Below are 15,087 nucleotides of genomic sequence, written 5' to 3'. Positions count from 1 at the left end.
GTCTCCTTGGAAGACAAGAAAAGGCAAGGAGGTGATAATGTAAGGGTAACCTAAGTGTAATGAAGCAACATTCGGAATGGAATGTAAGAAGTGTAAGCATATGCGATGCAAATCGAGGCGTGCAAGGTGGTCAAGTCCGAGTGCGCGATTGACTTCTGAGAAGACTTGACAAAAAGCACGTTTTATTTTCCTTTTGGACTTTTTCAACGGGAAGAAGTGCAGAGATAGGCTATACATAGAGCCGACCTTTTTGCTTATTGGATCACAGACATTTGTAATGAGAGAGAGAGAGAGAGAGAGAGAGAGAGAACTAGTGTTTCGTATCACCCGGTGCTTAACCGTCGCTGTACTTTACGCAAGTATAATTAGCCATGCAGGAAGCAACACAAGAGCCAGGCCGTTTCATCTGGGCGACGTTCTCGCCAGCTTCTACAACAACAACATTGAGCAACTGCTCCTCCAGGCTAGTCTCCAGCTCGACAGAGCTGGCCGATGATCATCATCATCATAAGCAGCAGGCCCATTTATCCCATACAACCGCAAAACATGCAGACCGGTCCAGCACAGAGGGTCGACGTGGCTCTTGCACCACATCAGTTAATCACAAACCGAGCCCCGTCAAATACCGTGGCGTACGCATGCGCTCCTGGGGCTCTTGGGTATCCGAGATCCGCCTCCCCGGAGCCTCCTCCCTTCACAAAAGCGTCAAGCCCCGCGCACGCCTCTGGCTCGGCTCCTATCGCACCGCCGAGGCCGCAGCCCATGCCTACGACACTGCTGCATATCACCTTCGTGGTGCCTCGGCATCGCTCAACTTTCCCCGCAGCTTTCCTCCGCTGCCCCTGATCTCCCTCTCCCCCTCCTCCATCCAAGCTGCTGCAATGAGGGAGGGAGAAAGATGCGAGCGCCAGGTGTTGTGCTCGACCTCCGCCTCCTCCTCGTTTGCATCTACTAGTAATATAGAACCATCAAAAACAAAAATATCATCAGCAGACCCCGCGCCAGTTCTCCATGATACTTCGTCCACAAGCTCTAATTCATTCTCACCATCTTTTGTATGGCAAGGGCGCATCCATAACCTGCATGATGCCGCAGATGCGCTTGGCGTAATAACCCAAACATCTAGTGCTTTGCGTCAGGATACCCCTGCCGTGCAGTTTTCAAGCCCTTCTCAAACTTCTATAGATAAGTTAAAAATGGAGGATGAAGCTGCATTTTGGGACTTTTGTTTTCCCGACTCTCACCTAGATTGCAATGTGTAGGCTTTCAATGAATGGTGTCGCCCATCATCCACGTTGCTAGTTATTTTCACACATTTTCTCCTGTAGAAAAATGGACGACTCCTCACTGTGCATAACATCATGAGCTTCCAAACATAATGAGGCACCAAATATCTAGCTAGGATCAGCGCCGGTTGGAGGGCAGGGGGACTATCGACCCCTACACCGAGTCAAGGATTCCCTGCCGCTGCCGACTACACCTAGCTTGATATTATATATTGTTGCCTCCCTCGGAAAAGCTTATGATGTTTGCCACATGTTGGGAATGCACCCAAAATTTCGTATTCTGTTGCAAGTTAGATCTCACATTTTGCCTACATAAGGCTTGGATAGTGCACGGATTGGACGGGAAAGTCATGATCAATGGATTAAGTTCACACAGTGCCGTTTTCAATTTCCAAAATGCCAAATTTTCCTCTTGGCAAATTCAAGGCAAGGCATTTTGTATGTTTGGAAAAATGATTTTTCCCGAACACTGCACATTGCCTTTCGTTGGATTAAGTTGTCACATGTATCCCACGTTCTCCATTGGATTAAGTTCACACATTCCCACCTACTCGCTCCTTTCTCATTAAACGAAATCTCATTAGATTCGTTCCTCTCCTGAAAAGAAAAATAATCTCTACTCCTTAACCACTGCCTCTGCTATTGCGATATATAGGACCAATGGGGCATTCTCCCATCACACCTCCTACCCGCTCTTTGCCTCCATCACCTCCTTGCCTGCAACAAGGTGGCTGCCTCTGGCTCGATTGCTTTGCCCTGCGCACTCGTGTTTGCAAACGCAGGTACCTAGATCTTCCACAAGCCCCGATTTGCATTGTGCAAAAAGCAGGAAAAACACACACAGACACGCATATTCCTTATGGTGGCCAAGGCATCAGAGAGAGAGGCTTTCCTTGCAGGGACACTCTAGCCATGAGGCTTGGCTTCCTTATCGCAACAATGAGCCAGGTTGTCTTGCGCGGGATGGAACCCAAGCTTCCTTGTTTGCTCCACCCTCAGGCTTGGTTAAGAGAAAGGAAACTTGGCTTCCTTGCTTGCTCTAGAGAGAGAGAGAGAGAGAGAGAGAGAGAGAGAGACTTCCACCACAACATGAAGAAGAGCTCGTTGCAGTTCTCTAATGCAAGACACACAGAACGAGGCTCGGTTATACGTGCCATGCCCTTGTCAACTGGTTGCAGTACCCCTCACCGTTGCTCTTTTTCCTTATAGTATATACCCCCACCCACCCTCGTTTATAAATAACACGGGGTCCAGCTCGAGGGATCGACGGCAGGGGCAAGCAGCGCAGGCGGATAGAGCTCCAGACTCGTGAGTGGGAGTTTGTGGGTTCAAGGGGTGCTCGCGACGGCTAGAAGCCTCAAATTTTTACGATTGATTCTCAACCGCTGATCCCTCGAGTTGCGCCCGTGACACTTATGGACGAGGCCTACCCACCTACATTTTCGTCCCTCTGCAATGGTGGACATCATCCGACAGGCACCATGACAACCTTCATTGAGAGAGAGAAGACCGTTCGTGCACACATCCTAATTGCTATTCCCTTCCTATGCATGCACACAACACTCTTGTAGTCCCATGCTCGTGAGCTCAAGCAGCCGCTATGGGGCTTTCTATGCTGCACAACCACCCCGCTACCATCCACTTCACACCCCATCACTACGTTGAAGGAGAGAAAAAAATGTCTCTGTTTCTCTCTCGTCGTATGACTCGTATCGATGTCACCAAAAACGGCTCCGCCCGCACTGCTGCCTAACACATTAACTTAGTTTCTCTCTCTCCTTCTCTCTCCTCCACGTGCCATGTGCTCTCGTTTTTTCTCCTCGAAGTCGAAGTATCTTTGTAGGTTCTTATTAAAACTAGAGTGCTTCGTTAGCTACATTGACACAATTTGACAACCATTTGATTGAAGAACATGAAAGAACATAAACGAATTGAAAATGGAACTATATATATTAGTGAAACTGTTTGATGTTTATAATACAGATACTGATGTAGAATGAATAAAAGACTCAATAAAATTTAAAAGCCAAGGACAAATTTAAACATGTTGCTCTCTAATCTATTTAGCTTGTTGTCAATACGACAAAAATGCGATTAACGAGGCAATCTAGTTGTTGTTTGAGAGAAACAATAGATTATATTGAACAAATGGTTAGTAGTTTTGCTTTCTCATGAAAGAGAGAGAGAGAGAGAGAGAGAGAGAGAGAGAGAGAGAGAGAGAGAGAGAAGAAGAAGAAGAAGAAGAAGAGAATTTTTTCGTTGTAGGAAAGTATCCCAAGAGACCTTAAGATCTATCCAACAAGGAGAGTTGAACAAGATTTAGAAATTGGATATATATATATATATATATATATATAGAGAGAGAGAGAGAGAGAGAGAGAGAGAGAGAGAGTACGAAAGAAAAAGAGACAAAGTTTGTTACAGCTCATTAAAGCATGTTTCCATGTTTTTTAATTGGTATCCCCTCTAGAACGCTATGATCGCGACGCCCATTTTTTATCCACGTACCTCGAAAAAGAACCATAAGAAGAGTTAGAATTTATAGAAATTGATGATACGGATCATTTGAAATATATTTACTTTAAGATGTTGTTTCCTTTTTATGTTTGGCAGAAAAAGAAAACATGCAAGTCTCCTTGCATAGGGGTGTTTGCACAGTCCTTCCCAATTCTTATAATACGAGGGAACATGCCATTCCCAGGGAAGCATGCAATTTTTAGTGCATTCATTTCACAGTGTTCTCAGCAATCAAGAGTAGAATGTGGTAGTTCTTACTTACCATACACTCAAATATCTCATGTTTGTAAATGTACAAGAGTTTTGTCGAGGCTTCTTTATACGTTGACTACAATGAAACATAATAACATCATGAAGGTCATATAAGTAGGATGCATGAAACATGTTTCTAACTTTGAATATTTTACAATTAAATAAAAATGAAAACAATTTGTGAGTATTTCCGCCAATCCAAATACAATGCTATTTCACAACAAAGCTTTGGCATTTTCCATAACGATTGAAATGTCAACAGAAAAACTCTAACTCTTTATCAAAGCTTGCTTGCAATAATGGAGTTGGATATATCTTGGAATTTTGGTTGTCTGGCTTTGAGTCCAACACTACTCATTTGCAATAGCCATGGAGAAGTTGTGGGATACCGAGTAGCCATTTGGGATGCATGAGGTCCATCATATAGGTGATTTCATCGGAAGCGATACCCTTGCTTTGTATTTCGAGGGCTTGCTAGCCCTGCCACATTTGTCATACATGTCGACTAAGTCAATGTCAAGCATAAAGATTTTTTTGACAGTTCTTGACTAACAGTACGATCGTAAGTTCTTTTGCCTATCTTAGCGTCTTCCAAATTGCCACATGGATTTGAAATGCAAGCATAGGTAATTGCATATATAGAGACTCGTTTCACATTAGCTGAAAAGCATCTAGAGCTTCCTTGCCTTGCTCATGTACAGCACATCCTGAAATCAGTGCAATCTGAAAGTGTCAGGACAAGGGTCCTAAGCCTAGGGGGTGAGGGACCTGAGCCAGGGGCTCAGACTGGACTAGTGTGGACTGGGGATCCATATTATGGCTAGGGCTAGGAGCCACTCTATAAATAGGGTGGTAGGGCGGTGGATCCATTATCACAGTCTCCTAGGTCTTACATTGGTATTAGAGCTCAGGGAGGAGCGGGCTATGGAGGAGGGGGAAAATGCTTTTCATGGCTTGGCATGTTCTCTCTCTCTCTCTCTCTCTCTCTCTCTCTCTCTCTCTCTCTCTCTCTCTCTTTCTCTCTCTGTTCATGGATGTTCAGCCTAGGGGTTCATGTCGCATGCAACAGACAAGCAAGGAAAAAGACGTGTGCTGTTGTCCTAAGTCGGGGAGGAAGGGGAGCCGCAACGTGGGCATGAAGGCTTAGCCTGAGGACAAGGAAGACAAAGGCAAAGGCACGGGTTATACACGGGCGGTCGAAGCCGGATTCGCGTGTGCATAGTCGCTTGCGGTGAAGGGACGAAGTCTGGTGACCATCACGAAATACCGCACAGGTGGGTGAACTACAGGTTCGCACGACCGAAAGGACCGTTTCACGTTTTTGCAGAGCTTGAGTTTGAGCAATTGGCGGTGCGTACTCTGCTGTTTTCTCCTTGCGCTGTCGTCTGTGGCCGCCATGGATGAAGCAAGAAGCTTCTTTTCATATTATTGGCATAGGGGCGCCCTACTTTGGGCACCCTTCCTTACTAAGGGCCAAGCCCCATGGCCATGCATACCAAGGTGTGAGGTTTTTGGCCTCGAGTGAAGGTGACATGCGTGGGCTAGCTTGCATGTATCACTAGATAACATGCATCGGCCATGCAGCAAGAAACAGATTGCAAAGTTTTGAAAGATCGACTTCCTAAAAATGGTTTGGGATTCGATGGTCGAGCAAAGAAGTTTTGGTAAACATACCATCATGGTTAACTTGATGATTGGTCACAAGACTATGCGAAGATGGTGCAAGTTCTCAGGACTACATGCACGAGCCATGCAAAGCATAATACATAGTCGGCAAGACGTCGAGATTGAGACCAAAGTGTCTCCATAATTCCACACAAGAGTCGACTGGAGTGGCAAGAAGCTGGATCACAAGGCTATATTGGAAAGTCAAGGTGAGTACCTCACAAGGTAAGCAGTAGCTTTTCTTTTGTTTGATAATTTTTGTACGGCATACTGCATAACACCATACTGCAACAAAGGTGAGTGCACTTTAAGCACTTCAAGCAAAAGCATGGCTTGTGAAAATTATCATATACATTACATATTTGTTGCATATAATTTTGAGAAGTATCAAAATCAAGCACAGCTTGAGTACAAATAGCCTCTCTAGCGTCTCAAGGAGTTTGTCATGACCTATGGCTAGACTTTGCTAGACAACTTCTACGAAAGCAAGATCCAGACAGGAAAGTTCACGGACCGCTGATGCTCTTATCTAGTCAAGGACAACTGTAATCAAGATAAGCAGGTACACATTCATACCTTGCAAGTATTTTTTTTTTGCTTCGTAATACGATGTACAATAGACAAGGTCCATTTTTTTGTGCATGATCAACAAGGTCAAGTCTCTTTGCTATGACAATTTGTCGTCAATAGCATTTGTTGGCAATGCGGCCAAACATAGTTCTATGAAGCAAGGCTTTAATTTATACATCTTGCATTGAAGCTGGCCACGTTTGGCCTCTACTATGAGCATACAAAATTGGAAGGAATAGGCAATGTGTTTGTAGGTTATTTCATATTGCAGGTTATTTCATTATGTACCAAATGGGTGTATAGGGTATACAAGGGCGTCTGTTCAGATATGGCTATAAGCCGTTTTGGGAATGAGTTTTTCCTTCCAAATTTTAGTAAACTGATTGCAGCAACAACGACCAAGTTAGCCAAGTTCAAGTTTTTCTTGTTTTTCCATGTTTATACTTTACTTGGCAAATTACTGTCATTGTGCATGGCAAAGTGCTTTGGCAATTTCATATGAAGCAAGGCTTTGGGCAACTGGCAAAATAGGGAATATCTGCTCACATAATCCCTACCAGTCTAAACTGCGCGCGGCATTTCTGGCTTTGATTCTCACGTTTGAGGCCATCACTCTCCGCAAGGACTTACAGTTCTGCATGCAAATCATGCTAGTGAGGTGGATTCAATTCTACCGCTTCATGCATTACGCTTCTGCTATCACACTCGCAACATCTGACAAGGATAGACTAAGTGATGGATTGTTTAATATGGTTATTGGTTGCTATCAACACGCAAAAACACTAAAAGGAAACTAAATCTAGGACTTATTTTACTGGCAAAGTGTCAATGCTAAGTCGTCCTCATACAATCACGACCCCTGCATGTTAGGTGGGTCAGAATGAGTTTTCTGTTTTTCTATTACCTCTCTCGATAAGGTGCAATTTAGGCATAAGATGCGTAAGAGCACACATCTTGGCTACACACTCTAGAAATTTACAAAAAGTTCCTTAGCCTAGCATGGTTTTCTTCTCTCTCCTTTTCTTTCTCTCTTTCGAAGAATAAGGAAAACTTTCTAAGAAGCTCTTTGATACATGTTTTGTTTGTGAGTCAGTTTGAGAAAAGGTGCTCTAATGCTCACCTAGAACTTGGCCAAGATGCCATTCACATTAGTCTTCATCGGTTCATTGAACACTAATTTCCATAAGGGCTATGAGACACACACAGGCTGGCTAACACTAGGTTGGTAATGGGACACTTTTATGTCCTATTAAGTGACCATTTTCCTTGAATTATGTCAAGAGTTTCAAAATGGATTTTGAGGTGCTATCTATCTAGAAAGTTGTCTCATGAGCTGAAAAAAACTCGACATTTTTTTGGAATATCAATTCCATCTTTAACCTTGTCCTTGCACAACATTTCACAACCTAAACTGTGTGAAAAAACGGGTCCTGTTTTTTGCTTTTTTCAACTTTTTGCAACTATACCACTCTAGAATTCATTTTTGTGAGGTCTATAATGCTAGAGAACTATCTTTAGTAGTCCTCAACATGTCCTGATGCTTCTAGGGAGAAATAAATATTAAAGTTGTAAGTTATGACCAAATTACAAAATTTGTCAAATCCTGTTTTTTAGCCAATTTTAGCCCTTCTATGATTTTTTTGGTGGATTTCATGATATCCAAATGCATTTTTTATTTTCTATGTCGCATATTGTAACATAAAGCTAATATTCATTGAGTTTTGGGGCACCTAATACCCTATTTTTCATAGTATACAATGATGGTTGATTTTTTCAATTATAGAAGAAAACTAAACGTTCTAGTATATCAAGTATAGCTTTTTCAATATTGTTAGTGTCTTGTGACAACTACATGCATTTTGTAGGTAGTAACCATATCTAGTCATAAGGATCAAATTTCGCTAGATATTGAATAGTTTCTATGGGATTCTACAACTCATAATGTTGAACCCAGGTTTTTCATGTTTGCTGTATTTAGCACTTCATCTTTGTCCCCAAGATTCCTCTTGGTAAGAGTTGTATTATTCTTTTGACATGCTCCATGGCTCCTTATGAACATATATAAAGGACAATAGGGAACTAAGAAAACATGCATATATTATTTGTATTGAGCGTGGCTATAGAAACTTTGATGATAGGTTTGCAGAATGGTAAAAATTCAACTTTTTTGTACATATTTATTTTGGAAAAACAAAAAATAGTGAGTGAGAAGCAATCATATGTTTTGATCACCAACCCATTGAAGTTAACTAGGGAATTTATCTCAAGTCCTATAAAAATCCCTAATCTTATTTTTATGCAACAAAACGTAAGAAATTACTATTTTGATGAAAATGCACTGGTCCTTCAACTTTGGAGGCTTGGTGTGACCAAAAGATGAGAAATTTTACAAGTTTCTTATTTTTTCCATGTGTAGTAGGCCTTGAACTATAACCTCATGAAAGGATTTTACAAAATGAGTGGATCTACTATGGTTTTGGAGGTTTTTTTCAAAACCCTGAAAGGACATTTTTATGTCCTGTTAGGTTACCAACCTAGTGCTAAGAGCCATTGTCAGATCTTGGGTAAGACCCAACTATTGGCATTCCTTGGGTGATTGTTCTTAAGGTCAAACAGATCTTCCCACTAGAGTACACATCGAATACATCGACTTTTATGGACAGGCAAGAGTCTTGTCATTACGGATGTTTTGGGTGTCATTTTTGCACTACATGTTTTTAGTGCGACGCTCAAGTTGAGCAGCATGGCTGCCCATAAGAGCTAGGTATTTCACTTTTATTGATTTCTTGCTCCTTCTATAGCACTACGAAGTGTCTATGGACATATTGTTTTGGGGTACGACCCAACGGGTGATTGCTAAATCTTCCCATAGGCATTGAGGATCACAGTTTGATCTATTTTCGTTATACTTTCAAGGAAAGAATCTCGAAATCTACCACGCAGTAGCGGGCAAAATCAACTTTTCAAGTTGATTCCAATCATTCTGTACACGGTTGACTATATTGGTTATATTTACTTGCTAGTTGAGCAGTTTCTACAAAGGGTCTTGCCAAGGGGGTTGAGTACGTAGATTCTAACCAATGGGTTTGGATTGCGAAGGCAACATCCAGGGTTTCCAGTGCAATGTTGCTTGGTTTTTTTTTCTCAAGTGAGCGACGTGCTCCTCTTCATTTGAATACGGGTAAGTGACCATTAAGTTCAAATCTCCAGGTACGCATCTATTGATTTGGTATTGTTCCATTTTTTGGTATGCTTTTCTTGGTTTCTTCAAGTCGTATAAATCTTCTTGAATATTTTCGGGTCATGCCCAGGGCATGTCGAAACAAAGTATTTTGGGCAGTAGTGTCCAATATACATTATGTTGTTATGAACCCACTTGTCGGGTTCGATTTGGCACATGTTGTCACATGGGATACAACATGGTCTAGGAACTCAAGGAGTTCAGTTTAGCCAATGTGGAGCAATGATAATGAGGGTCCCTCTCACTCTTGTCGCGGAGTGTTTTGCAGTTACCTCCACACACAAGTACATTTTGTACTTGATGGATGTCGCTTTTTCGACCATCCATATTTAAGACATATTCCACATGTGGAGAATATGCATCTCTGGGACTGACACTTGCACCTAATTCCTAATGATGTGTTGTGACAACGTCCCTACGTGCTGGTCGCATCCATTTATTAGACCATTTGGAGCACACCATATCAGGAACAAAATCAGTGGCAAGAGATTGTCGGGTATTGAGTACTGTAGACTTGTTCCAATTACAAGTGCTGTGAAACCACCTTAACGGAGGGCCATTTCTACATATAAGCAAGTATGCTACGTTCATGAGAATGTCTCATGGTTGGTACCTAGGTGTGACTGGGTTGTCACATTCTATTATGGTCCAACTTTTGTTGCCAGGCTTTCCCGTATGTACCATGGAAAGTCTCATCATGGAATTGCGGTTTGGATAAGTTTGTGTAAAATGCATGCACACTAGGTGTTATGGGCCCTAGTGTTTAACACTGATTTATTTGGAGCGGCATGCAAATTCATGGACTTTATTCTTTTTGCACCTTTTGCATTGCAAGTACAATCTCTACTGCAGGGGCTATTTTGATAGATGCACCCCCATCTCATGAGAACGAGAACAGGTCTTCTCTTTGTTTTTGATGACTACTCGATAAGCAGCAGGTTGATTGCTAGAGGGTGTTCTCCTTTCATGTAAAGGGTCGAAGGAGATATGTTTTGAGCTTTTTGTGTTGAGCATATCCCGCAATCAATGTGCTCCAAGAGACCGCATTCTAGATAGAAAGTTGCTCAAGCATGTTTTTTACTTTCTCAAGAGCCCCACATCTCGTATATGTGATTGTTTCTCCTACGTAGTGCCACATGCTCTCAAGATGCAAGGATAGGTGATTACATCAGGAAAAATATCCTTGCTTTGCATGTTGGAAACAGCCTCAGCCAGAGCTTCGTCGCTGTCGGGCATATCTCGCAATCAATGCACTTGAGGAGACGACATTCCAGACATGAATGCAGTGTCACATGCATTCAAGGAGAAATCATAGGTGATTGCATTTGGAGAGATGCCTTGGCTTTGCATCTGTTGAAAATAGACCAAGTCTTTTGCCCATCTCAGCATCTTCCAAATTTCTAGATACCTTCAAGATGCAAGCATAGGTGACTGCAGCTAGAGAGATGCTTTGCATCTTCCAAACCGTGCCCCTGTCTCGCATATCCCTCAATCAATGCCTTCTAGGAGGTGACATTCCGTACAAGAATCTCTTCAAGCAACTTTTGTGCTTTTGAAGAGCACCATATTTCGCATACATGTCGTCCCAGGCAATGCAAAGCACAATTTTTTAGCAGCCCCTGAGTAAAAATATCATCGTGCATTTTGTTGCCCATGAGTGTTAGCATCATCTGAATTGCCACACACATTCAAGATGCAAGCATAGGTGATTACATTAGGAGAAATTTCCTCACTTCGCATGTTGGAAGCAGCCAGCCAGAGCTTCTTGGCATTGTCGTTGTCGGGGCATATCCTGCAATCAATGCACTTGAAGAGACGACATTCCGACAGCCAGCAGAGCTTCTTGGCCTTGTCCCTGTTATCAATGCACTTGAAGAGATGAAATTACGGACATCAATGCAGTGCCACATGCCTTCAAAATGGAAGCATAGGTGATTGCATCTCGAGAGATTCCCTAGCTTTGCATCTGTGGAAAATAGCCCGGGGCTTTTGCCCATCTTATTATCTTCCAAATTGCCAGATGCCTTCAAGAAGCAAGCATAGGTGATTGCATCTATAGAGATGTGCTCGCTTTAGCCCCTCAAGAACTCACTGTGCTTTGTGAAGATGGATTTCCACAACCATGTCGTTCGTACCTAGCACTCATTGTGCTTGAGAAAAATTCAATCAATAGAAAAAGCGCATCCATAACTTTTTGGAGTTCCGTGAGGGCACCACATTGGGCATGCATATTAGGCAAAACACCGTTGGGCATGACAATCTTCTCCAACAACCCGCAGCTAGCAATTTCATCATCATGAATTGTCAAACCCATGTGAAGGTCTTGCATAAGGTGACCGACTTCCAAGGTGCAAGCATGGGTGAATCTATATGGAAGAAGACGTTTCCTTTGAAAAGCTTTTGATGCACATGAGAGTCGTTTTTGCTGGTAAGTAGAAAGGCATGGATCGCGGCTACACATCAACTGAAAATAGTGTAGCTCTCTCCCCCCGCTGATGTTAAGCACATCCCACAATCATTGCGTTTGAAGAGGTGGAAATCCGTACAAGAATCTCCTCGAGTGCTTTCCATGCGTCCTAAAAAGCACCATATGTGGCGTATACATATTCCGAGACAAAGTCAAGCACAACTTCTTTCCTGTATTGCTCATTGGCCTTGCTCTTATTGCACACATCTCACAATGAGTGCATTCCCAAGATTCAACATTCCGCGTAGAAAGCTGAGAACAGCCTAGAGCTTTCTGGCCTTGCTCTTGCGATGCGTATCCCACGACCAATGCATTGAAAGAGACGCCATTCCCATTGTTGAATGCATTTGACAAGTAATATTTCTGGAAAAATGGTCATGAAGAACATGCCCATGTTGCATTGCATCTTAGAAAAATAATTCAAAGCTTCCTCACCTACCCTTGCTTCGCATATCTGGATATAAAAGCACTCCAAGGGACTTTGTTCGGAGAGAGGCCCTCGCTTCACATCTGTTGAAAATAGAGTAGATCTTTCTCCTGTGGGGTGAATCCTGCAATTAATGCATTCCAAGAGATCCGCACTTTGGATAACCTCGATTTGCATTTGTTCAAAAAAGCCGAGGGCTTTTGCCCATCTTAGCATCTTCCAAAATGCAACGTGCCTTCAAGATGCAAGCTTAGGTGATTGCAGCTAGAGAGATGTGCTCGTTTCATATACAAAGAAGTGCTTGCTTCTCATCAGCTGAAAATACTCTAGAGCTTGCTTGCTTCACTGATGGTCAGCACATCCCACAACCAGTGCATTCCAAGAGTCAACATTCCTATTAGGAAACTGAAAATGGCATGAAGCTTTCGCATCAATTGAAAATATTCTAGAGCTCGCTCGCTTCCCTCATGTTCAGCACTTCTCGCAACCAGTGCCTTCCAAGATTCAACACTCCGAATAGGAATCTGAAAACAGCACAAGGCTTTCTCGCCCTAGTCTTGCGGTGTATATCCCATGACCAGTGCATTCCAAGCGACGCCATTCCCATCAGTCAATGCACCTGACAAGAAATATCTCGGTCATCAAGAACATGCCTAGGTCATATTGGCATTTTTGCGTAAAAAAGTACTTCGAGAGACTTCGTCCATTGGGAAACCCTCGCTTTTCATGAAAGCATAGGTGATTGCATCCGAAGAGATGTTGTCACTTTGCAAATAATTGAAAACAGCGAGTGTCATAAACTGCTGACGTGTCAAAGCCCTGAAGAATGGAGCCAACTTGCAGATGCCGACCAAGGGGCCTAAACCCTAAGAAGAACAAGTAACAACAAAGGAAGAAGCCCTACCAACTTATGGGGACCCCATCGAATGGGGCCCCAACAACATAAATTAATTAAAATAAAGCAAAACCCACCCACACACACACACACAGAAAAGCTGATGATGTGGCAGCTATATGGACGCTCTGGATTTTGCGCTAACTGTGCTGACGTGGCAGATTTTTGCAAAACGCATTGATAATGCTGACATGGCAAATGTACGAATTTCCATGATTTATGTTGGTAGCTTTTTGGCATTGCTTTTGGACGAGAAGCTTTTGAGTTTCAAGGCTTTTCATGTAAACTGCTTTTCATAGGTCAAGGGCCTTTCAATATGTGCTAAGGGCTCATTCTCTTGCATGCTTCCTGGAGAAGGTGCAGAGTCTGGAGTACCGGCTTGTACTTTGATGATGTAATATAAATAAATACAGAAAGGGGCACCAAGGTTTGGGGCCAATAGTCTCTAGGGTGGAATCCGCCATTCTGTGTCGTGTGTCGTCTCTCTCTCTCTCTCTCTCTCTCTCTCAATTCAGTTGTTATTGAAGGGCTAAAAGTATGTTCAGTCAGTTCCTTTCTATTGGCACGTGGGTGCCCGTCTTGTGATAGGGAGGGGGGATTTTGCCCACCTTAGCATCCCCCAAATTGCCACATGCCTTCAAGATGCAAGCAGAGGTGATTGCATCTACAAAGATGCGCTTGCTTGACACCATGGGTTGCTTTTTTTAAATGCAGCACATTTGACAAGAATATCGACCAAGATTGTGCCAAGCATGACATGTTTTTTCATCAGACTCTAACCAACAATAATAGGATGATTCTATATGCTCATATCAACCTGTTGTGTAGAGCAACATGTCTTCAAGATGCATGTGTAGGTGATTGCATCCGGAGAGGGGTCCTCGCTTCGCATCTACCAAAAATAGACTAGAGATTTTCCATGTTGGGGGAATCTTGCAATCAGTGCATTATGGGAGTCCACACTCCGCATAGCCTTGCTTTGCATGTGTTCAAAACATTCTAGGGCTTTTGCCCATCTTTGCATCTTCAAAATTGCAACATGCCTTCAAGATGCAAGCATAGGTGACTGCATCTGGAGAGATGTGTTCGTTTCATATAGAGAGATGTGCTCATTTTGCATCAACTGAAAATACTCCAGAGCTTGCTAGCTTCCCTGAAGTTCGATGCATCCCGCACCCACTGCATTCCAAGAGTCAATACTCTTGATAGGAAGCTGAAAACAGCCTAAAGCTTTCACATCAGCTGGAAATATTCTAGAGCTTGCTCGCTTCCCTGATGTTTGGCAAAATATGGTCTATTCGAATATGCCGATGAGGAAAACAGTGACATTGTCGACCTTCTACTGTTGGAATGAATAGGGAGGAGCTTGGCCTATAGACTCTATGCTATTGAAGAATGCTCTCGCCATGTCGCCAAGGTAGGATTTTCTTCATGGCTCTTTGCTTTCATGTGAACAGGTATAAGGTGCCAGTACAATAGCTAGCTAGGTGTTGCCACTTCCAACACCATAGATGGGTGATGCCACTCCCAACACCATAGATCAGAGGATGAGTCGAAGGCAGTAGGGCCCGCGTTTGATAGTTCCATTAAATCTCTGCGCGAGCAAGTACTTTTAACTTTTGGCTCGATTGATTTCTCTTATATGACTTCATATGTGAGTAGAAGCCCCTCCTAATAAGTTGCTTTAAGCATAGGGTAAATGCGAGCTATTTTGGAGCACATAACAAAAGCATAGAAAGAGAAGGGTAATCTGTAGACCCACTGCAG

The 15,087-nt window shown here is 42.9% G+C and overlaps 1 protein-coding gene across 1 annotated transcript; it reads left to right on the top strand.

The window, feature by feature from the left end:
• Positions 1 to 212: 212 nt before the first annotated feature.
• LOC147431781 (uncharacterized) lies at positions 213 to 1,826 on the top strand. Its single transcript, XM_086493033.1, has one exon. The coding sequence runs from the start codon at positions 372 to 374 to the stop codon at positions 1,260 to 1,262; it is 891 nt and encodes a 296-aa protein (XP_086349159.1). The 5' UTR covers positions 213 to 371; the 3' UTR covers positions 1,263 to 1,826.
• Positions 1,827 to 15,087: the final 13,261 nt, after the last annotated feature.

This window comes from Adiantum capillus-veneris, chromosome 21 (assembly GCF_014529385.1).
Source record: "Adiantum capillus-veneris isolate H3 chromosome 21, ASM1452938v2, whole genome shotgun sequence".
NCBI classification, from domain to species: Eukaryota; Viridiplantae; Streptophyta; class Polypodiopsida; order Polypodiales; family Pteridaceae; genus Adiantum; species Adiantum capillus-veneris.
The sequence above is the reverse complement of the archived record's forward strand: the minus strand, read 5'-3'. Positions and strand labels throughout refer to the sequence as shown.

What these genes read in the sequence shown, in the direction of transcription:
- LOC147431781 (XM_086493033.1), top strand. Translation starts at nt 372, where the DNA reads ATGCAGGAAGCAACACAAGAGCCAGGCCGTTTCATCTGGGCGACGTTC.